At 42.7% G+C, this 24,853-nt stretch overlaps 1 protein-coding gene across 1 annotated transcript in view; it reads right to left on the bottom strand.

Annotated features, from left to right (window-relative positions):
- Window positions 1-24,853, bottom strand: part of CPEB2 (cytoplasmic polyadenylation element binding protein 2) — a 226,951-nt gene that overhangs the window by 15,672 nt on the left and 186,426 nt on the right. Inside the window, 2 exon segments of the mRNA XM_030191195.1 lie at window positions 3,155-3,264; window positions 3,267-3,335. Coding sequence (XP_030047055.1) covers window positions 3,155-3,264; window positions 3,267-3,335 — 179 coding nt within the window.

The following is a 24,853-nucleotide window of genomic DNA, read 5'->3' as shown; positions in this document are numbered from 1 at the left end:
CCCAGTCCTTGGGACACATGCAGCGAGTCAGGTTTTCAGGATAACAATAATGAATATGAATGAGAGAGATTTGCATACAAGGGAGACAGAACATAAACTACTCTCATGTGTATTCCTTGTGGTATCCTGAAAACCTGATTGGATGGGTTGGATGGGTTGAAAAACTCTAGTACTTGAAAAGATGAGACCCCTTTTGCTGGTAATGATCCCATGTCAATTCTGTTCCTCTAAACACCCAGCATCAAAATGGCACCTCTCACCCCTTGTGATACTGCCTGCTAGGGATCATAGGTGCCATTTTGATACCGAGCTAACAGAGTGGGAGCAACTAGACTACCAGAGAAACCCCCGGTAAGACTGAATGATCCCACCACTGGTTTTTACCAGATAGCGGGCCTGAACTGCGGCTTGCTGCAGTCAGGAGCCTGCAATGTTCCTGGCTGCAGCAATGCATAATTTGCGACATTGGGGTGCTTTGCTTTTTTTTCATGTTTTGTTTTCTAAACACACCATTCTCAATGAACATGCACTCTTGCATATCGTTCTAGGTATCTTACAAAAAGCTCAGTATCCAGGTCAGAGCATGCACCTTCTAACTAGCAAACTATTACATTATCCTCCATACATATAATCTAAAATATTTCTATAGGCTCTCAAAAACTCTGTAAATATAGCACAAGTCAAGTAAAACAATATCTTCCAAATCTAAAATATTCTTTCAAAACCATATGCTAAGTTTGTAACAGGATATCTAGATTAGGTGGTAAAGAGGTGCTTATTTTGGGTCTAACTTATAAGACGTATAGGCTTGTACGTGTCTTTGTAAAGTTACCCTTCAAAGCTGCAGAAATAGTGGTTAAAATGCAGTTGTGGACATTTACACTTGACAGCAGATATGTCTGCACGTAAATCATCTATGCTTTGCCCAAAATCTACCCCTGAAACATGCCTACACCTGAGTTGCCTAAAAGTGTGCTTGATCTTGTCATTCATGACACTTTATATGAGAGACAGAAGTGCCTGAAATTGAGATGACTGAAGTAATGAGATGTGGCTGAGAGTAATATATATTGAGGTCTTTTAAAATTTTTCAAGGTGACACTCCAAAGGAATTTCTCTCATTGGTTGCGGTTTAAAAGGAAGAAAAAAAAAAAAAAAGGAATCTGACTGAATTTTTGAGGTGGTGTTAAGACACAATTAGCACAATTGCCCCATGAACCAATGGTGGAGAACCCAGGTCCAAATGATCTGAGAAATGAATATAAATTAGACATCTGAGCGGTTGCAAAGCTGTTGCAGAAATTTATGACACTATAGTGTATTCCAAAACATGTCTTCTTGAAATTTCTGCATCTAGATCTATACCTGTAAATATCAGGTTTCTGAAATCAACTTGTGTAAATGTTGCTATTTATAGGTGTAGTCAGTAATATAATTTATGGAGGTAATTTAGAAGCAACAGTCAACCTGCAAAATCTATTGTAGGAATCTTTGGGATTTGGCAGACTTTGTGCAGAGGAAAATTCCATCAGGTTCCTCAATATAAAGCAAGAGAAATTTATGATCTCACTGGTTGTCAGGCAGAAGGGTATTCTTTAGTGAGCTCAAGGACCATGTCAATAACCAGAAGAAAATGAGAGTGTGCAAGCCCTAATTGATGAAATTAGAAGATAGGCAGAGGATTTAATCCTGGAGGGAAAGTTAGAAAAATATATAAGGGATCTCCTAACTTGAATTTTGTCTGTTGGCTTCTGCCTTCCAAGCCCTGACTACATGATAGGGACAGCCCTCCAACAAGATGTCTCCAAGCCTTTTAGGCCTAGAAGAAATACTTCTAGCAGTGTTTATACTAATCCAATCAACACACTTTAAGCTTTATTTATTTATTTATTTATTTATTTATTTTAAGACAGGACTCAGAAGTGTCAAACAGACCTCTGACCTGAGGTTTTGCCTATGATGCGAGTCTGAAAATTGAGGATCCACTCAATATCTCTGGGCTGACACTAGAAGGAGAAGAGAGTACCTGTGTCTAACCTGTGCTATACCACTAGGCATCTTTAACTATTAGTCAAAATATTGCAGAGTCTGTTCAGAGCCCAAATAACCAGCTGGGAGAAGGGAACTGCTACAGTTCCTGAACCAAAATACTAGCACTTAATGGAGTATCGTACTGGCCTCCCAAACTACCAGTGCATATTTAAGTATCTAAATGGCCTCCCAATTCCTCAAAGATGGCAAGAAAAAGCATTTCATGGCTGAACAATTGTAAGGATTTCAATTCTTTGTTAATATTTAATTCTGATGACATCTGCTGCTGTGTAGCTGGAGTGTAAATATACTCTGTTGGAGAACTCAACAGTTCTCAATAGAACATAAGCGTTGCCATACTGGGACAGACTTAAGGTCCATCAAGTCCAGTATTCCTATTTCCAACAGTGGCCAATCCAGGTCACAAATACCTGGCAAGATCCAAGAACGGTAAAACAGATTTTATGCTGCTTACTCTTGAAATAAGCAGTGGATTTTCCCAAGTCCATCTTAATAATGGCTTATGGACTTTTCTTTTAGGAAATTAGCCAAACCTTTTTAAACCCTGCTAAGATAACTGCTTTTAACCACGTTCTCTGGCAACGAATTCCAGAGTTTAATTCCACATTGAGCAAAGAAATATTTTCTACAGTTTGTTTTAAATTTACTACTTAGTAGCTTCATTGTGTGCTCCGTAGTCCTAGTATTTTTGGAAAGAGTAAACAATGATTCACTTCTACCCATTCCACTCCACTCAGAAGTGGAAGGAGGAGTCTGTGTATAAAGTTTTAGCTGCCCTGCATTTAAACTGCCTTGCCATAAATGTCCCTGATTGTTTGACATCTGCCTATTTTTTATTTTAGGTAAACTATTATTGTGGTGCAGAGCACATCAATTTGTGGTCTGCGTTATTTGATATTTGAGTGACTAAGTGGAGCACTGCCTTATGCAGCCCTGGCATGCTCTCATGCTCCACAGCACACCTTAGGCAACCACCTGAATGACTTCATAATGGCCAGGGCTTACACTGCTTTTTGTTGAAGTGGGCACCCTGATAATATTCTAGGAGGCCAACATACACAGTTTGGCAAAAACAAAATCAAGAGAGTCAACAAAAACTTACTCGTTTATCAATATCGCCATGCTGAAGTTGAACAAACCGAGCACTAATGGCAGCAATATAGCTTTGTTGATTGGAGAAAGCAACACGTCCAGCACCTTTTGGGTATTTAACTCAGGATCTGTATCGATTCCGGCATAACAGACTCCACCATAGAGACGATCCATTATCATAGCCAGTTCCACTAGACAGAAAACAAATGCATGTCATTTAGGAAAACATAGTAACATAGTAGATGTCGGCAGAAAAAGACCTGCACGGTCCATCCAGTCTGCCCAACAAGATAAACTCATTTGTGCTACTTTTTGTGTATACCTTACCTTGATTTGTATCTGTCATTTTCAGGGCACAGACCGTATAAGTCTGCCCAGCACTATCCCTGCCTCCCAACCACCGGCTCTGGCACAGACTGTATAAGTCTGCCCAGCACTATCCCCGCCTCCCAACCACCAGCCCCGCCTCCCACCACCGGCTCTGCATCATGAGTAATGGAAATATATTAGAAAATAGACATTTAGTGTTACAGAAGAATCTTTGGTAACATGATAATGATAATACATGATAGTAGTATTACAAGCAGATATTCTAAGACAGTTCTGAATATGTGTGGAGGAGTTATATATATTCACATAGGTTGATCTTTGTGGTAAGCCTTGTTAAAGAGATGGGTCTTCAGTAGTTTGCGGAAGTTCGTAGACAGATTTTCATAGGTAGATTAGTAATTTGTTATAAATTGTAATCAGGGTGTTATTTGGAGGGGCTGGTTATAGGGACACCCTAGCACTGATATATTTTTGCAGATAACAAGATGGAGACCTTTGTGGCTGGGGAGGGGGAGGCCGAGGTTGGAGGATGTCAGACACGAAGGGTGACGTGAAAACGTTTGGGAATCACTGGGATATCCTGAAAACCTGACTTGGATATGTCCTGAAGACTAGGTTGAAAACCCCTGGCCTAGGGCAATGTTATCTTTACTCTTATCAGTTGCATGTTAAATGTGACCCATTTCCTCTAGCCTTACTGGAGTTTCTCCGTAATATAAATGAAGTACTGTATAGTATGGTCAGTGGCCTTACTGTTTGCAACTGGTCATTCTGAAGCAGTTTGTGCCACTGTAACCTTTAGTTATGTGATTTCTGACATACAGGGTGAAGAGGGAACAGAAGAAAGGCTCTAGGGTATTGTACAACACCACAGAGTGAAACAAGGAAATGAAGAATGCTATGATCAGCAGCCTCAGACTAGCTGAAATCAGAGGTGAGGAAAACAATGAACAATGGAACCAGATGCAGCAGGGAGGAGGTAAGATAAGAAATTGTAAGGAAAAAACTAATGTGGCGAGGGGTACTTCAGGGTCTGTGTATGTGAAAAAGAAAAAACCAGGATGGAATAGGAAAAAAAACGAAAGCTACATACCCTGTAGAAGGTATTCTCCGAGGACAGCAGGCTGATTGTTCTCACTGATGGGTGACGTCCACGGCAGCCCCTTCAATCGGAGATCTTCTCTAGCAAAGACGTTTGCTAGCTCTCACGTGTGCACGCACACCGCGCATGCGCGACCGTCTTCCCGCCCGAACTCGCTCGTGTTCGTCAGTCAAGTAAATAGCAAAGACAAAGACAAGGGAAGACACAACTCCAAAGGGGAGGCGGGTGGGTTGGTGAGAACAATCAGCCTGCTGTCCTTGGAGAATACCTTCTACAGGTATGTAGCTTTTGCTTTCTCTGAGGACAAGCAGGCTGCTTGTTCTCACTGATGGGGTATCCTTAGCCCCCAGGCTCACTCAAAACAACAAACATGGTCAATTGGGCCTCGCAACAGCGAGGACATAACTGAGATTGACCTAACTTAACCAACTAACTGAGAGTGCAGCCTGGAACAGAATAAAAATGGGCCTAGGGGGGTGGAGTTGGATTCTAAACCCCAAACAGATTCTGTAGCACTGACTGCCCGAACCGACTGTCGCGAAGGGGTATCCTGCTGAAGGCAGTAATGCAATGTGAATGTGTGGACAGATGACCACGTCGCAGCCCTGCAGAGTGGAGGAGTGGCCTAGTGGTTAGGGTGGTGGACTTTGGTCCTGGGGAACTGAGAAACTGAGTTTGATTCCCGGCACAGGCAGCACCTTGTGACTCTGGCCAAGTCACTTAACCCTCCACTGCCCCATGTAAGCCGCATTGAGCCTGCCAGGAGTGGGAAAGCGTGGGGTAAAAATGTAACAAAAAAAAAAAAAATCTCTTCGATAGTGGCTGACTTCAAGTGGGCCACTAACGCTGCCATGGCTCTAACACTATGAGCCGTGACATGACCCTCAAGAGTCAGCCCAGACTGGGCGTAAGCGAAGGAGATGCAATCTGCTAGCCAATTAGAGATGGTGCGTTTCCCGACAGCCACTCCCCTTCTGTTGGGATCAAAAGAAACAAACAATTGGGTGGACTGTCTGTGGGGCTGTGTCCGCTCCAGATAGATGGCCAATGCTCTCTTGCAGTCCAATGTGTGCAGTTGACGTTCAGCAGGGCGGGTATGCGGTCGGTGGAAGAATGTTGGCAAGACAATTGACTGGTTCAGATGGAACTCCGACACCACCTTTGGCAAAAACTTAGGGTGAGTGCAGAGGACTACTCTATTATGATGAAATTTGGTATAAGGAGTATGAGCTACCAGGGCTTGAAGCTCACTGACCCTACGAGCTGAAGTAACAGCCACCAAGAAGATGACCTTTCAGGTCAAGTACTTCAGATGGCAGGAATCCAGTGGCTTGAAAGGGGGTTTCATCAGCTGGGTGAGAACGACATTGAGATCCCATGACACTGTAGGAGGTTTGATGGGGGGCTTTGACAAAAGCAAACCTCTCATGAAGCGAACAACTAAAGGCTGTCCCGAGATCGGCTTACCTTCCACACGGTAATGGTATGCACTAATCGCACTAAGATGAACTCTTACAGAGTTGGTCTTAAGACCAGACTTGGACAAGTGCAGAAGGTATTCAAGCAGGATCTGTGTATGACAAGAGCGAGGATCTAGGGCCTTGCTCTCACACCAGATGGCAAACCTCCGCCATAGAAAGAAGTAACTCTTCTTAGTGGAATCTTTCCTGGAAGCAAGCAAGACTCTGGAGACACCCTCTGAGAGATCCAAGGAGGCAAAATCTACGCTCTCAACATCCAGGCCCTGAGAGCCAGGGACCGGAGGTTGGGATGCAGAAGCGCCCCCTCGTTCTGAGTAATGAGGGTCGGAAAACACTCCAATCTCCACAGTTCTTCGGAAGACAATTTCAGAAGAAGAGGGAACCATATCTGACGTGGCCAAAAGGGAGTGATCAGGATCATGGTGCCTCGATCCTGCTTGAGTTTCAGCAAAGTCTTCCCCACCAAAGGTATGGGAGAATAGGCATACAGGAGGCCCTCCTCCCAATGCAGGAGGAAGGCATCCGACGCTAGTCTGCTGTAGGCCTGAAGTCTGGAACAGAATTGAGGGACCTTGTGATTGACTTGAGCGGCGAAGAGATCCACCAAGGGGGTGCCCCACACTTGGAAGATCTCGCGTACCACTCGGCAATTGAGTGACCACTCGTGAGGTTGCATGATCCTGCTCAATCTGTCGGCCAGACTGTTGTTTATGCCTGCCAGATATGTGGCTTGAAGAAACATGCCGTTCCGGCGAGCCCAAAGCCACATTCTGACAGCCTCCTGACACAGGGGGCGAGTTCCGGTGCCCCCCTTCTTGTTGATATAGTACATGGCAACCTGATTGTCTGTCTGAATTAGAATAATTTGATGGGACAGCCGATCTCTGAAGGCCTTTAGAGCGTTCCAGACCGCTCGTAACTCCAGGAGGTTGATCTGTAGACCTTGTTCCTGGAGGAACCAACTCCCTTGGGTGTGAAGCCCATCGACATGAGCTCCCCACCCCAGGAGAGACGCATCCATCGTCAGCACCTTTTGAGGCTGAGGAATTTGGAAAGGACGTCCCAGAGTCAAATTGGACCGAATTGTCCACCAATGGAGGGACTGAAGAAAACTCGTGGACAGCAGGCCTACGTCCTCTAGCTTGGACCACTGAGACGCTAGGGTCCATTGAGCTGATCTCATGTGGAGGCAGGCCATGGGAGTCACATGCACTGTGGAGGCCATGTGGCCGAGCAATCTCAACATCTGCCGAGCTGTGATCTGCTGAGACGCTCGTACCCAAGAAACAAGGGACAGAAGATTGTTGGTCCTCGCTTCCGGGAGGTAGGCACGAGCTGTCTGAGAATCCAGCAGAGCCCCTATGAATTTGAGTTTCTGAACAGGAAGAAGGTGGGACTTTGGATAATTTATCACAAACCCTAGTAGCTCCAGGAGTCGAATAGTCATCTGCATGGACTGTAGAGCTCCTGCCTCAGAGGTGTTCTTCACCAGCAAATCGTCAAGGTAAGGGAACACGTGCACTCCCAGTCTGCGTAGAGACGCCGCTACTACAGCCAGGCACTTTGTGAACACCCTGGGCATGGAGGCGAGACCAAGGGTAGCACACATACTGAAAGTGCTGTGCTCCCAGACGGAATCAAAGATACTGTTTGTGGGTTGGCAGTATCGGGATATGAGTGTAAGCATCCTTTAAGTCCAGAGAGCATAGCCAATCGTTTTCCTGAATCATGGGAAGAAGGGTGCCCAGGGAAAGCATCCTGAACTTTTCTCGGACCAGATATTTGTTCAGGGCCCTTAGGTCTAGGATGGGACGCATCCCCCCTGTTTCTTTTCCACAAGGAAGTACCTGGAATAGAATCCCAGCCCTTCCTGCCCCGGTGGCACGGGCTCGACCACATTGGCGCTGAGAAGGGCGGAGAGTTCCTCTGCAAGTACCTGCTTGTGCTGGAAGCTGAAGGACTGAGCTCCTGGTGGGCAATTTGGAGGCTTTGAAACCAAATTGAGGGAAAATCATAGCCGGACTATTTGAAGAACCCACTGGTCGGAGGTAATGAGAGGCCATCTTTGGTGAAAAACTTTTAACCTCCCCCGACCGGCAGATCGTCCGGCACGGACACTTTGATTTCGGCTATGCTCTGCTGGAGTCAGTCAAAAGCCCATCCCTTGCTTTTGCTGGGGAGCCGCAGGGGCCTGTTGAGTTGCACGCTGTTGACGGGAACGAGCGCGCTGGGGTTTGGCCTGGGCAGCAGGCTGGCAAGAGGGAGGATTGTACCTACGCCTATTAGAAGAGTAGGTAACAGTCCTCCTTCCGCTATAAAAACGTCTACCAGTTGAGGTAGATGCTGAAGGTGCCTGGCGGGAGAATTTGTCGAATGCGGTGTCCCGCTGGTGGAGCTGCTCTACCACCTGTTCGACCTTTTCACCAAAAATATTATCCCCCTGGCAAGGAGAATTCGCAATTCGCTGCTGAATCCTATTCTCTAGGTCGGAGGCACGCAGCCATGAGAGTCTGCGCATCACCAAACCTTGAGCAGCGGCCCTGGACACGACATCAAAAGTGTCGTAAATACCCCTGGCCAGGAATTTACGACACGCCTTCAGCTGCCTGACCACCTGCTGAAAAGGCTTGGCTTGCTCAGACGGGAGCTTATCCACCAAGTCTGCCAACTGCCGCACATTGTTCCGCATATGGATGCTCATGTAGAGCTGGTAAGATTGGATTTTGGCTATGAGCATTGAGGAATGGTTGGCCTTCCTCCCAAAAGAATCCAAGGTTTTAGAGTCTCTGCCGGGGGGCGCCGAAGCATACTCCCTAGAAACTCTTGACCTCTTAAGGGCCAGATCCACAACTCCAGAGTCGTGAGGCAACTGAGTCGCATCAACTCCGGGTCCCCATGGATCTGATACTGGGACTCAATCTTCTTGGGAATGTGGGGATAGTTAGCGGCTTCGTTTCCAGTTCTCCAGCAGCATCTTCTTGAAGACATGATGCTATGGGTTACTGTGGACGATTCCTTAGGTGGCGAAGGACAGTCCCAAAAGCCAAAATTTCAGCCCTGGCTCATCCTCAGTAACCACAAGGAAGGAATGGCCATAGACATTTCCCGGACAAAGGCCGCAAAAGAGAGACTCTCGGGAGGAGAAAGCTGTCTTTCAGGAGCGGGAGTGGGATCAGAAGGAAGACTGTCAGACTCCTCATCTGAGAAATATCTGACGTCTTCCTCTGCCTCCCACGAGGCCTTACCATCGGTGTTGGACACCAGTTCATGCATTTCAGTCCGAAGCTGTGCCCACCTCGACTTCATAGACACATGGCCAAGGTGGGAACGACGAGAAGCAGACTCCCGCCTCGGCGGCGATGAAGCTCCCTCCATTGATGTCGTCGGGGAGTCTGCCTGGGAGGCAGCCGACGCAGGCACCGCAAGCAGTACCGGCATCGGAGACCTCACGACGGGCAAGGGGCCAGCCGTCACCTCACTCGACGGCACCAGCGGTGCAAGCACCCCCGGTACCGGAGAAGGGCGCAACAGCTCCTCCAGGATCCCTGGAAGGATGGCCTGGAGACTCTCGCTTAGAGCAGCTGTCGAGAAAGGCTGGGAGTCCGGCACAGGCGACGAACTCAGAATCTGTCCGGAGCGCGGAGGAGGTACCGGGCTGTCCAGGGTACAGCGCATCGACACCTCCTGAATGGAGGGTGAGCGGTCCTCCCGGCGTCGATGCCTAGTGGGTGCCGAATCCTTCGGCGACCCAGAGCTCTCGGTACCGCGTCGGGAAGGTGACCGGTGCCGATGCTTCTTTGCCTTCACACGAAGCATGTCACCAGAACCCTCCCCGGTACCGACGAGGACGTCGAATCCAAACGTCTCTTCCTCGGGGCCGGGTCCAAAGAAGGTCGATCCCGGGGGGGGGCTGTACGCAGGAGCCCTCGAGGCAGGGGGAGAAACTACTCGAGAGCACACCAACATCCAAGCAGGGGAATGGACAGCCCTCACCTGCCTCTTGACGAAGAGGTACCCTCGACGACATCAGTACCAACAATGATCTCGGTACCGTAGACGCTGGAGCACCGGTCGATGACCTCGGTACCTCAGACGTCGACTGCACCGGCCAATGACCTCGATTACTGTGACCGTCGAACACCAGGCGAGGCCCCGAACAAGGACGTTCCACTGGGCCAATCTCGCACCTGAGTTCTCTTCTTCAACAGAAGACAGATTACAGGCCTGAGGACGGTTGCCCAGCCCCCAGACCCTGAAGCACGAAGCGTGCCTATCATTGAGCGAGATAACCCGGTTGCACTGGGTGCACTTTTGAAGCCGCTGGGAGGCTTCGATGACCATGGGCGGAAAAATCACGCCGGCGAAGTCAAAAACCACAATGATGGCAAAGGGCACCAAAAAATAAAAAGGGAAAAACCATACGGGCGGCCAACAGGGCCGCTTTCGAAAGCGAAAGGAAACTTGACGGGGGAAAAACAAACTTGAAAATAAAGGTTTCTTTTTTTTTTTTTTGTAAACAAACACACAACGCGATAAACTTAGAAATAAAAAGAAGACTTCCGAAGCGGAAGAACGCGGCAAAAGCGTGAGGGTCTCCTCAGGGAACAGAACAACAAAAACACAGCCGTGTCCCGAGCGAGAAAAAAAGAAGACTGACAAACACGAGCAAGTTCGGGCGGGAAGACGGTCACGCATGCACGGTGTGCGTGCACACACGAGGGCTAGCAAACGTCTTTGCTAGAGAAGATCTCCGATTGAAGGGACTGCCGTAGACGTCACCCATCAGTGAGAACAAACAGCCTGCTTGTCCTCGGAGAAAGAAAATTATGTAAAACTGTACATAAGCTGATGCTAAGTAAAACTGTATAAAAGTTTGTATGAACTATGTAGAGGCAGGAACTTGTCAGTAGTGAAGATTAACAACAAATATGGACTTTAGGAGGCATGCTCTAATGATTATCTTCAAGAACACCTGACATGCTGTGTATCACACATTTTCCGATCATAACCATGAAAATGTTTAATTTAATTAATGTAGGCATTTATATTCTGCTTCACCCGAAGGTTCTAGGCAGATAACAATAGTTCAAGTACATCACAATTCATAAATAAGTCCCATAAGAACATACAATAGTATGCAGCATATATAAAAATGTAAGGCCAAACTTATTCAGAATAAGACATACAGTCAAGACCCAAAAAAATTAATGATAAAATATTACAAATATTTCTAAATAGCCCAGTTTTCTACAATGAAATCTCTAACTTGGATTGTTCTCAGTCTACAGCTTGATGGTTATGCGGATTATAAATTCCAAATTAAATCAAATCAAATAATCAGCAGCATTCTTAACGTCCAGGGACAGAGAATTCTATAATAGTAATAACACAAAATAAACACGGAAAGAAAATATGATACCTTTTTTCAAGAAATGTATTAAAAGTTATGTCCAATAAAAAAGGTATCTTATTTCTTTTCCGTGTTTCATTTTGTTTTATTTCTATTGATTACCTTTAAAAGTGGACTAACACGGCTACCACACCTCTCTACTCATAATAGTAATAGTGCAGTGGGTTGAGAACCTGGGGAACTGGATTCAGCTCCCACTGCAGCTCCATGCAACTCTGGGTAAGTCACTTAATTCTTCATATATTAAGTACCTGTATATAATACATAAACCAATTTTGATTGTAACCACAGAAAGGTGGTGTATCAAATCCTATCCCTCTTCCCAAAGATGGCCCTATTTCTAGATTTCTGTAAATGACAATTTTGTTTGAGTTGATCTCAGATTCCTAGTATGGACAATACAAAATCACAATCTTTCAAGTAGTTGGGGACCAAAGCATACAATATTTTGAAGACAAAAGTAATGCTCACCTTAATAGAGAGCCAATGGAGATATCTTTAGAAATGGGAGGGAAAAGGAAAGGGGATTGGATTTGATATACCGCCTTTCTGTGGTTACAATCAAAGTAGTCTACATATGGAAGATGTGCTCAAACCCATTTGCCCTTCCTAAAATCAGTTTAGCAGCAGCAGCATTTTATACAATTTGCAACCTTAGTTGCTTATTAGGTAAAGCTAAATAAACAGTATTACAATAAGCTATGCAAATAATACCAGGGATTGAACAACCAATTGAAAATGCTTAATCTCCAATAGTGCAATATTATAACTAGGAACAAAAGAAAAAGTGATGTGGAGAGTTAAAAAGAGCCTGTCCATTTTGACTAATCTGAGCCGGTATGTCGTCCGCAAGTAAGTGATGCCATACAACATATGGGTTATTGTTTAGTGTAATGTGAAGATATTTAGCTTTCATGTTTTATTTCATTATATGTTTTTCAGTTATTGCAACTTTCAGCAGTCCCCGGAAGCAGGTCTTTTGACCAAAACACTGTTTTCATCAAGATATCAGCGTCGGGCAGTCATAACCATTTTGATTCAGTGCTGAAGCTGCAAATGCAGGGATAAGTAGTCTCTATTTTTTGTCTTTGATATTTTAAGGTCTCACTCAGACTACATAAAATAATAAGTAAAAAAATTAATAAAGATACTAAAGATTGTAAAACACATATATAGAGGTTTGGGTTCCGGAGAGGCAAATGATTAATGACATTCAGGAGGCTCAGGGGTCTGAAATAGCTATGCGCTATAAGAGACCTGATAGCTTGTTTACTGATTTATTTCTGACGCCTCCGGTTCCTTTTTTCCTCTTTTTCTCTCCACATCACTTTTTCTTTTGTTCCTATTTATAATATTGCATGATTGATTGAGGAACATCAGTTCTCGCACATTTGTATGTGTTCCCCTTCCTCTGATTGATAATCTCAAATAGTGGCATGACCTACTGTAGCATTTTAAGCTTTAAAAAAATGATTTCCATATATTATTAATTTTTTTTCTTCACAAATTGATCCCAGGTGCATAGCTCCCTTACCCTGGGTGCTGAGCCCCCCAAAACCCACTACTGTACAACACTACCATAACCCTTAAAGGGTGAAGGGGGCACCTAGATGTGGGTACAGTGGGTTTCGGAGGGCTCCCATTTACCACCACAAGTGTAACAGGTAGAGGGGGGATGGGCCTGGGTCAACCTGCCTGAAGTGCACTGCAGTGCCCACTAAAAACTGCTCCAGGGACCTGCATACTGCTGTGATGGAGCTGTGTATGACATTTGAGGCTGGCATAGAGGCTGGAAAAAATATTTTTTTAATTAGCTTTTTTGGGTGGGAGGGGGTTGGTGACCACTAGGGGAGTAAGGGGAGATCATCCCCAATTCCCTCCGGTGGTCATCTGGTCAGTTCAGGCACATTTTCGAGGCTTGGTCGTGAACAAAAAGGGACCAAGTCGGCCAAATGCTCGTCAGGGACGCCCTTCTTTTTTCCATTATCGGCCGAGGACGGCCATCTGTTAACCACACCCCCGTCCCGCCTTTGGTACACTGCTGGCACGCCCCCTTGAACTTTGGCCATTCCCGCGACGGAAAGCAGTTGAGGCTGGCCAAAATCGGCTTTCGATTATGCCGATTGGCCGGCCCTGAGAGAAGGCAGCCCCATCTCCCGATTTGTGTCGGAAGATGGGCGCCCTTCTGTTTCAAAAATGAGCTGGAATGTCATCTGCCTAAACAAAATACTTACTTGAGGTAATTGCGGAATATAAGAATGAAACTGTTATAGTTTTTAATAGTTTAAAAAACTTGATATACCACTCTTCTACAAATCAGAGTGGTTTACAATATAAAATAATAAATCACATAAAATACAAAATGAACGCCATAGAAAATAGGAAAGTACACAAATAGAACATACATAACGATTAAAAACGAATTCATATTATGAAAGTCATTGCAGATCTCCAACTACTATCTCTCTAGATCAGCTAGGACAAGCCAAATATCCCAGGAAAAAAAAAAAAGTATTTCAAACTTAACTTTAAATTGCTGAAAGGCCTCCTCCACCCTCAACTGCAAGTTGGTTCCATATAACTGAAGCCTGCCAAAAAAAAAAGGCTCTAGCCCTAGTAACCGTCAAATGGGCAAGGGGACGAATCCGGGAGAGCCAACAACAAACGCTCTAGCCCTAGTAACCGTCAAATGGGCAAGGGACGAATCCGGGAGAGCAACAACAAAACATTAGCTGATCTAAACACTGTACCGGGCCTATAAAGATTAATCATAGATTCTAAGTAAGAAGGAGAGCCCTTATATAGGGCCTTGTGCACTAAAGTCAAAACCTTATATAAAGGCTGATCACCACTAACCAGTGGAAATGATCATATAAAGGGGTAATGATCTCTTCTTCTCACTTCTCCCAGCAGACTAATGGCTGCATTTTGTAATGTTCTCAATCTTTTAAACAAATACCACGTAATTCCTAAATAAACTATATTCCCATAAACAAGTTTAGAAGTTAACCAACAAATGTAAAACATACGTAAGGTGGTATTATCAAAGAGGGTTTAACGGCTCGTACATTCTCAATACAAAAAAAAAAAAAAATTCAGACTGCACCACCTGAGAAATTTTGCTGTTCAAACTGTAGATTAGCATCCAAAATTACCCTCAAATAATGAAAAGTGTGACACACTAACCTGTCCTTCTAAATTGGAGGCAAAATTGTAGGGCAATGCAAATGTCCAGTCAACCAACAGGCTTTTAGTTTTGGCCACATTCAAAATCATTTTATTTCTTCCTGACCATCCATCTAAAGCAACCAGTCATTTATAGGTCTCAGATCAGGGTTCCCATGGGAACAAAACTCACCAATACCTCAACAGACTGACAACACCCATAACAAAGGGAAAATTCCAATATGGGGACAACATCAACAGAATGAAAAAAAAAAAAAAGGTCACACCAAACACAAACCACCAAAGAAACGACAACAAAAATCCACACAACACCAAACATAGAAGCCCCATACCAAAAAATTCAAGTGGGTTACATCAACGCCAGATCTGTTGTTAACAAATCAACTACAGTAACTGACTGGATCATGTCAGAAAACCTGGACCTAATCTTCATCAATGAAACCTGGATCCAAGATCAAAAGGACCCCATAATCCTTGACCTATGTCCTCCAGGTTACAAAATCACTCACTGGATCAGAAACGAAAAGAGAGGCGGAGGCATAGCACTAATCTATTGATCCCACTTCATAACCGAACACACAGCTGAGTCCATAACAACCCAACTGGAAATTGCCTCAATCAGAATCCATAGCAAATCCCTACTTTACCACCTGAACTGTATCCTGTTCTACAGACCACCAGTCAATTGGAATGAAAGCCAGCCAACCTTCACGGACTTTGTTTCACACACTTGTGCAACCAACTCAACATACTGTTACTAGGAGACATCAATCTCCACCTAGAAGATCCAAACTTAGCTAACGCACGAGAATGCATGGAATTCCTCCACTTATGGGACCTCAAATGGCAGCACACACAAGCAACCCATGTCAAAGGGCACACACGACCTCATCTCACACAAATTGTCCACAGACCAAAACTTAATAGCTGATATCAAATGGTCAGAAACACCATGGACCGACCACTACAAACTCAACCTAACCCTAAACTGGCGGAAGAAGAGCTCACACCATCTACAAGAACACACAACCTACAGCACAGGAGGTCAAATAGACCCGAAAACATTCTGGCAAAAAATATACAATAGCGAATGGACAACACAAATGAACTCCATACACTACCTCTCTAACTAGGACAAAAGATGCAGAAGCATACTAGACGAAATAGCACCACTACAATCAAGAACATCACGAAGGCGTATCTTGATACCATGGTTCAATGACGAACTGAAAAAGCTAAAATCACAATCCAGGAAACTCGAGAGAGAGCATGGAAAAAATAAAAGACGAACACACGCTCAACGCTTGGAAACAACTACAAAGAAAATACAAATATGCAGTAAGACAGGTCATACTACAGAACAAAAATAGAACCAGACTACAAAGACACGAAGAAACTATACCAACTCATAAACAAATGACTAGATACCACCTCGGTCACCATGACCAACACAGACATCCCATCCGTAGACAAACTTGCCAAATATTTCAATGAAAAAATTGTAAATCTACGTAACACACTTCCTCTTGACAATACTGATATCAAAAATTCATCAACGGTCTGGACCCAACCCCAGGAGAATACCCAGACCGAATCTGGTCAAACTTCACCATCCTCACCACTGAAACAGTCACCCAGGCAATTCATAAGTTCTCCTTCACTCACTGCAAATTGGATACGTGCCCCAGCTACCTAATAAAATCCGCCCCCGACGGCTTCACAGCAGACCTCACATCCCACCTAAACTACTTACTCCAACAATGTCTCTTCCTTAAGGAAAATGGCAATATCCTACTCACCCCAATTCCTAAAGACACCAAGAAAAAGACAAGCGAACTCACCAATTACCGCCCAGTAGCATCTAACCCGCTAGCAGTCAAACTGATGGAAAGCATGGTAACCAAGCAACTCGGTGATTACATAAATAAATTCTCAATCCTACATGAATCACAATCAGGATTTCGCCCCCTCCATAGCACTGAGACAGTACTCATTACACTCCTGGCCAAATTCAAACAGGAAATGACAACAGGTAAAAGCATACTCCTCCTTCAATTCGACATGTTCAGTGCATTTGACATGGTAAACCATAACATACTACTAAGACTCCTAGACTACTTTGGTATTGGTGGAAACATACTTAGGTGGATCAACGGTTTCCTAACCACTAGAACGTACCAAGTGAAATCAAACTCAAACAGTTCATCACCATGGAAAGCCGACTGCAGCGTACCTCAAGGACCCTCTTCAACCTAATGACGCCACTAGCCAAGTCCTTATCCAACCATGGCCTCAACCCATTCATCTAGGCAGACGACGTCACAATATATATACCATACAAAAATGACCTGACAGAAATCACCAACGAAATCAAACTCAGCCTAAACATCATGGACTCATGGGCAAACGCATTTCAGCTAAAACTCAATACAGATAAAACACACTGCCTCATCCTCTCATTCCAATACAACATGAACAAACCCACTGATATAAACACCCCAGACTACACCCTCCCTATCACAGACAGCCTGAAAATCCTCAGCGTTACTATCGACTGTAACCTTACACTTGAGAGCCAAGTTAAATCTACAACTAAGAAAATGTTCAACTCAATGTGGAAACTCAAACACGTGAAACCTTTCTTCCCGAGGGAAACATTTCGCAGCCTGATACAATCAATGGTACTAAGCCATGCAGATTACTGCAATGGAATCTACATGGGTTGCAAAGAACAACTCATAAATAAACTTCAGACCGCCCAAAATACAGCAGCCAGGCTTATATTTGGAAAAAACACGATTTGAAAGCGCCAAACCCCTCAGAGAAAAACTACACTGGCTACCAATCAAAGAACGTATTACTTTCAAATTCTGCACCTTGGTCCATAAAATCATCTACAGTGAAGCCCCAGGACACATGACAGACCTCATAGACCTACCAATAAGAAACAAAATTAGATCAACACGAACATACCTAAACCTCCACTACCCAAGCTGTGAAGGACTCAAATACAAATCAACCCTTTGCATCCAGCTTCTCCTACATAAGCACAACTGTGGAACGCACGACCAAAAGCCGTGAAAACAATGTATGACCACCTGAACTTCCGGAAATCACTAAAACCCAACCTGTTCAAAAAGGCATACCCAACCGACCCAACTTAAGTGCCTAAACCTCGCAACACAACGAAACCAAAGATTGTAATAGACTCTACACAACTCTTCCTCTCTACGATTCCCCAATGTGTCTACAACACATGAACCTTATTCGTCCACAACTCCTCTATGTATTTGCTTCACTACCGGAAATGGCGATCGCCTCTACAGTATTATGCAAGCCACATTGAGCCTGCAAATAGGTGGGAAAATGTGGGATACAAATGTAACAAATAAATAAATAAATGGCTAAGCATTTTCCCAGCATCCAAATGCTTCATAACATTACGAAGTAATAAAGTCAACAATGTCTCAGTCCCGTGCCCCTCTCTGAACCCCAACTGGAAAGGACTAAGCACATCCGATTTATTTACATGGTCCATCAGCTGGCTCAAGACCCACTTCTCAATCAATTTTGCAGGGATACACACGTTAGAAATCGGTATACATTTCGTCTCATCCAAACTATCCTTACCCTCACCTTTCAAAAATCGGCTGCACTACTGCCTTCTTCCATCTTTCTGGAACCTGACCCTCCTCCAAACCCCTCCTTAACATTACATACATCATCCAAGAAAGTTCATGATGCTGATTCTTTATCCAACCTAAAGGAACCACATCCAAAGCTGAACCATCTTTAATTGTAGACAAAAGCAGATTAAACATCCTAAGAAGGCAACTCAGAAGTCCCCCATTCTACAGGCAAAACCTCAGAAACATCTAACTGGCCCACTCCCACCAATGACTCTCTCTCCAAATTACCTGAACCATCACCCTCACCACATGGTACATTTTCAGCAATAGAACATTTCAATATCTCCACTTTATGCAAAAAATAGGACCATAACAACTCTAGCGTCTAGGCAAACTTTCCCACACCTGCATTCCTTTCAGAATCTGATAAACCTTTTGAACTGGATTAGGAGCATGCTCAATTAAACCATGAAAATAATCCACTTTGGCCCTCTTAATCTGCATTAAATAAAAACACTGCTGGTCACAAAGAGCAAACCAATCAATCTCTGCATGAGACCTCTGCCACTTATGCTCTGCTCTCAATTGTCACCTTAATAAACTTAAACCTACATGAAACCAAGGATTTTTCCTATCTCCTAACTGGATCCAGCCCTCCTACTTGGAACCATATTATCTACAACCGAACATGATATATCATCCCGGGTCCCTAGCTGTTCATGCATTGACCTATTCGAAAACCCTTCTGGAAACCTTTCACAGAGAAGAGACAAAGTATTTAAATCAACCACTGTAAAATCCCTAACTAGATTCCCATCCTTACCTTCCACCTGAAAAGAGCCCCCTTAAAGACAACACAAGAGGAACCAATAAATCGGTGTTTTCCCAAGTCCAGTCCTGGAGTACCCTTTGCTAGTCAGGTTTTCAGGATATCCACAATGAATATGCAAGAAAGATTTGCATATAATAGAGGCAATGTATGCAAATCAAGTTCATACATATTCATTGTGGATATCCTGAAAACTTGAATGGAAAGGTATAGTCCAGAACATTGACTTGGGAAACACTGCAATAAATGATCAGTCCAAGTTAACAAAACACAAAGGGAAAAATTTATCAAAAAAACCCGAATCCTCTCCCCAAAAATATAAAATCCAATGTATGACCACCATTATGAGTAGGTCCCTGAATGCACGTCTGAAACCCCAGACGCTACACATACTGAAGAAATTGAAGAGCTCTACAGTCTCTCAAATTATCAGCATGCACATTAAAATCACCCAATACTAATATTTTGGGAAAATGCATAACCAAGCAGCAATATCTTGCTGAATCCTATCCCAGTCAACTGTCAACAAAGAGGGAGGGCAATAATACAAAGCAACAGAAAGCAAACAAGGAGAATGAATCCACACCACCAAAACCTCCTTATAAGTAAAAAAAAAAACAAAAAAAAACAAAAAAAAACAAGAAACCCAAGTACAATTCAGGGCCTTCAAACAAACCAAGGACAAATCGACCCCCTCTTCCATAATTTCTTGCCCCAGCAATAGCCACATAATCACTAGGCAGGCATGAAGTCAGATAAATCTCTTGGTCTTATTTTGTTGTTGCAGGTTTCCCTGTTATCAATCATTCCTGGAAAGGATTCCCTGAAGGCAACTCAAAATCCCCCATTCTACAGGCAAAACCTCAGAAATATCTAACTGGCCCTCTCCCACCAATGACTCAATGGAAATAAACTTATCTGAAAATGAAGTCAAAATGAACCCTAAATAGCGATTCTATAGAGCTCTGTTTCAGAAAATAATCCTTCTTTTGGAACCTCGATATCCAAATGATGCTTAGGGAGTGGTGCCTCAGTCGTCTGCTGCCTCTCAAGATGGCGAAGCCAACAGGGAACGCCACACTCAATTTCCTGTGGATTTCCACTGACTATTGTTCTTGTTTAGTGAAGTATTTGCCAGCATCCTTTCCTGCCCCTCCCCCTATTTTGGGGACACCATCTTTATTTAGGTAGGATGTATTTGGGCTCATGAGAAAAGGGCCGTTTAGGCTTCTTTAAATCTCTTTGGCCCATGAAGCCATAGGTGTGGTTCACCACAGCTTTGATACTGAGAGTTACCATTCACACATTAAATATTTACATTAACTTCTGTTTGATACTCCTTGCAATTTTCAAGTGGTTTTTTTATGGAAATTATGAGATTGTTGTATTAGTGCATTTTCTGATACGTGGTCATCTATTTTTGGATAAAGATGAATACATCTTTCTGAACACTAATGCAAAAATTACCATTTGCTTATTTTAAGACTGAAAAATAGAGTGAATAGAGAAGGTACAAAAATTTGAACACCCTTTCATAGATTCATTGCTACTTTTTTAAACATTTTATTGAAGCCAAAATGTTTAGGGCCCTGTTTACTAAAGTGCTTTAGCATTTTTAACGTGCCTACAATTAGCGCGCTAACCGTGTAGGTGCATACACGGTTAACGCGTGTTAAAAACGCTAACATGAATTAAAAATGCTAACGTGCCTATAACACAGCTTAGTAAACAGGGCTCTTTGAGACCCTTCAATAAGGTGAAGAAAATTCCATGCCTGAATAAATACTATAATCCTTTCAACCTCTCAGCTTGTTGAAAGTAGACAGAATAGCCATCACAACCATGGATCTTTTAAACAGCTGTGTGAGCATTCATAAAAAATGACAATTCTGTCTTACAAAATAGGAAAAAGTCATTAAGAAAATCTTTAAATGCTTCTAACTAGCAATTTCAACTGTCAAAATATTGTTAAGAAACGAAAGTTACATGGAACTGTTAAAATCAAGGCAAGATCTGGAAGACCAAGAAAAATCTGATATAACTGCCAGAAAATTGGTTATATCTGCAAAATGGAACCCAGAGACACTGCAAATCTGCTAAAAAGTTTAACATGAGAGTAGTTGTCCACAGATCCATAGCAAACAATGATTTGCTATGGGAGACTTAGCAGGAAACCTTTTCTATAACCTCATCAGGATTGTCTAAAACATGCAAAAGAAAACATTAATAAGCTTGAAACTTTTGAAACAAAGGGACTTTGCAATGATGAATGAAAACTTTACTGTTTGGTCATAATCACATAAGATACATTTGAAGAACAAAGCGCAAAATATTTAAAGAAAAGAACACCTTTCCAGTCATTAAGCACAGTGGTGGATCTATTATGCTTTGGGGCTGTATGGCACAGTGACACAGAAAATACTGTGTGGGTAGATGAATTAATTCAACTAAATTATCATACTCTAGAAAAGGTCCTAGAGTTAGAGAAGAAAGTGAAGCTGAAAATGTTAGTTTAGATTAGGTTTTACATACTGCTTCCCCAGTAATATGCACAGAAAAGCAGTTTATAATTTAAAATAAGTATAACTAAGAACATGTGCAAATCTGATATGCCAGAAAATGTATCTAAAAATATACCTCAAACCAACCATGAAATACTTAAAGGAAAGAAGGATGAAGGTTTTGGAATGGCCTTCACAGTCCCCAGACTTATTGAAAATCAGTGGAATATCTCAAACCTGTCATTAATTGTTCCTTATTTTGAATGTTAAAAACTGCAAATAAAAAAATATTAAACCTCAATTACTATTACGCTTGATAAACCACCTTTCATCAGATCATCAAAGTTGTGCATCACTCAAATCAGGAAGACACTATGTTTAACTTTGTACCATTGTCAAGTAAATATACACAAAAATAAGACTGTCATGTGACCAATTATTGAGGAAAGGTGATAGTAAAATGATTTTTTTTCCATACAGTTTGGCAGGTTCAAGGAAGTAAAAGTTATCTTCTCAATGTCCAAGTTGTGAGGGCTAGGGACTTGAGGTTAGAATGAAGACTGCATGATCAGTACTGGAGAAAACTCCAGTTTCATGGGACTTATGGAATGTTCCAGAAGAGGGAACTATGAAATCATTGTTCTCTGGTCTTGTCTGAATTTCAGGAGAATTCTAACTATAAGAAGTATGGGAGGATATGCATATAGAAGTCTACAACCTAGGAGAGGGGCATCTGGGGCTAGTTTGCCATGTGTTCCTATCTTTGAGCAAAAATGATGTTGTTAAGAGATCTATCAAAGGGGTGCCCCACATTTGAAAAAACTCTTGAGTGGGCCATGGATGAAGAGGTGGTTCAAGCGGTTGTAGAGCAACTGTTTGTCTGTCAGGCAGTTGTCCCTGACTGTCTGATATGTGGCCCCAAGATCCAGCTCCCAGTTCCACATTCTGATAGTCTCCTTGCTCCTTCCTATTTGATTCAGTAAATGGCTACTTGAACTAAAACAATTTTGTTGGCCAACCAATCTTTAACACCATTAGGGTGTTCCATATTGCTCTTAATTCCAGGAAATTTACCTGATGAATTTTCTTGTGGAAGGATCATATCTCCTGATTATGAAACCCGTTTACATGGGTTCTCTAGTCCAGTTTGATGCATTTGTCAACACTGTTTAAATCGGAGAAATTTGGAAGAGGGCACCTTTCACCAGATTGGATTGATTCATCCGTCAATGAGTTACGGAGAGGCCTGGTGACTGAAATTACACGCTGGAGCTTTCCAGTGGCTGCATCCACTAATCAAGGTCCATTCATCCTGTCTCAGATTAAGCATTTAAAATGGCCATTATAGTCAGGTTTGAGTTTTAATTTAATTTATTTTTAACTTTCACTCTGATCTTTCGTCAGTTAAGTTATTATCATGAGAAAATGCAGCTTTAAAACCAGCAGCAACGCTGATGCTCTATTTGACTGCAGCTGCCATTTTGGCATTTGGAAATGCTGCTCTCTCACTTTGCAGTAAAAGTTGCAGATTGTTTTACTCCTACCTTTCATTTTGACCCCGACTTCCTGTTAAATTTTGTCACTGTGGGATAACGCTACTTTTAAATTGGTAGCCCTGCATTTTTTATTATTATTATTGCTGCTGTTATTTTTGCATGTTCATTTTGGGGTGAGTTATGGTTTTCTGTATATTCTTCAAACTTTTGGCACAATTTGTTACGTTTTATGCACTGTTGGCTTAATGTTATTTCTATGACTGGCTTTTGAGCTTTGATAAATTCTGACCTGTTATGAGTTGAAGTGATTTTGTTTTTTCAATTGGTTCCCCACTTGCCCCACTGCAAAAAAAATGTAGAATTTTGCTCGATTGATTTTTTTCTTGCCCTCCCTCTTTTTTCTTCCCCCTTATTTCCTATTCCTTTGTACTCCCATTCCCTTTCCTCCTTTCCCATAATCTAATCCCCTGCCTTCCTTCCTTTAGCTTTTAAGAGTCTATTTACTTATTCAAAGTTGTTTATATGCGGTTTGTGACATCTACGGTAGTAATGCATGTAAGGCTTCTTGCTATTTACTACTTTTGTTACATTTATTATAATAGAAATTTAAAAAAAAAAACTTTTACCATTAGAGGTTTTTGCCTAATCATATTGCAAGAACTCCTAACTGCCCTTGAATTAATCTAAATAGGCTGGATCATCAATAGGCATTGCCTTGTATATGATATGACTGTAGCAACCCGATTATTTAATGTTTTTCATATTTTAAGCAGCTGCATGCAAACAAATGCAAATTCACAGTTTTCGGCTATTGTTTTAAATGCAGCTGTCCAAAATCTCGCTACTCCATGCATGCTCATATTTTCACACTGTGGGATTTAGCCAGTTAGATTTCTTGGTCTCTGAATAAATGTCTTAATATTTTAAAATCTTCTGCTTAACCACTTGATTCATAGAATAATGGCTTGGAACAAACACTTCTAACCAAGACTATTCTTGTGTTTCTTGCATTAAGCTTTTTATCGGTTGGAATTGATATGTTTCAGGTGATCATCATTCTTCATATGTAATTCTCTTAGAGTCATGATCTCAATTATTTTTCAGTACATGATATTGTAGTGTTTACAAAGTTTCCAATGGATGAGACATACCACTTTACTGTGCCTTTCTGAACAGAAAGTTTCTGCCATTAGCACTTTGCATTTAGCTATGAGATGAGTAACTGTTTCAAGCTGTTAATTCAAGCTGCTAATTCCAGCTCCTTTTTCTATAGGGAAAATTTCTCCAAATGTGTTAATTTTGCGTATATCATGATAAGAATGAACCTCACTAAGCCAGGGTATGTGGAGTATGATCTCAGTCTTTCAAAAATGCTCACCATAAAACTACATCATACCAAAGACAGTTTCCCTCTGGGGTTCATAAAATATAGCACTTCACCACCGTAACCACCGCCTAGTCCAAAACACCCCAACTTGAAATCGCCTCAATTAGAATCCACCACACTACCCTCCTTGACCATCTAAACTGTGCCCTGTTTTATAGACCACCAGGCAACTGGAACGACTGCCAATCACACTTCATGGACTTCATATCAAACACCTGTGTAACAGCCCCAACATACTAGTACTGGGAGACATCAATCTTCACCTGGAAGACCCAAACTCCACCAAACGCACGAGAATGCAAGGAATTCCTCCACTTATGGGACCTTAAATGGCCACACACTCAAGTAACCCATGTCA

This window comes from Microcaecilia unicolor, chromosome 2, assembly GCF_901765095.1.
Source record: "Microcaecilia unicolor chromosome 2, aMicUni1.1, whole genome shotgun sequence".
Lineage (NCBI taxonomy): Eukaryota > Metazoa > Chordata > Amphibia > Gymnophiona > Siphonopidae > Microcaecilia > Microcaecilia unicolor.
This window is presented reverse-complemented; position numbering and strand designations above follow the sequence as displayed.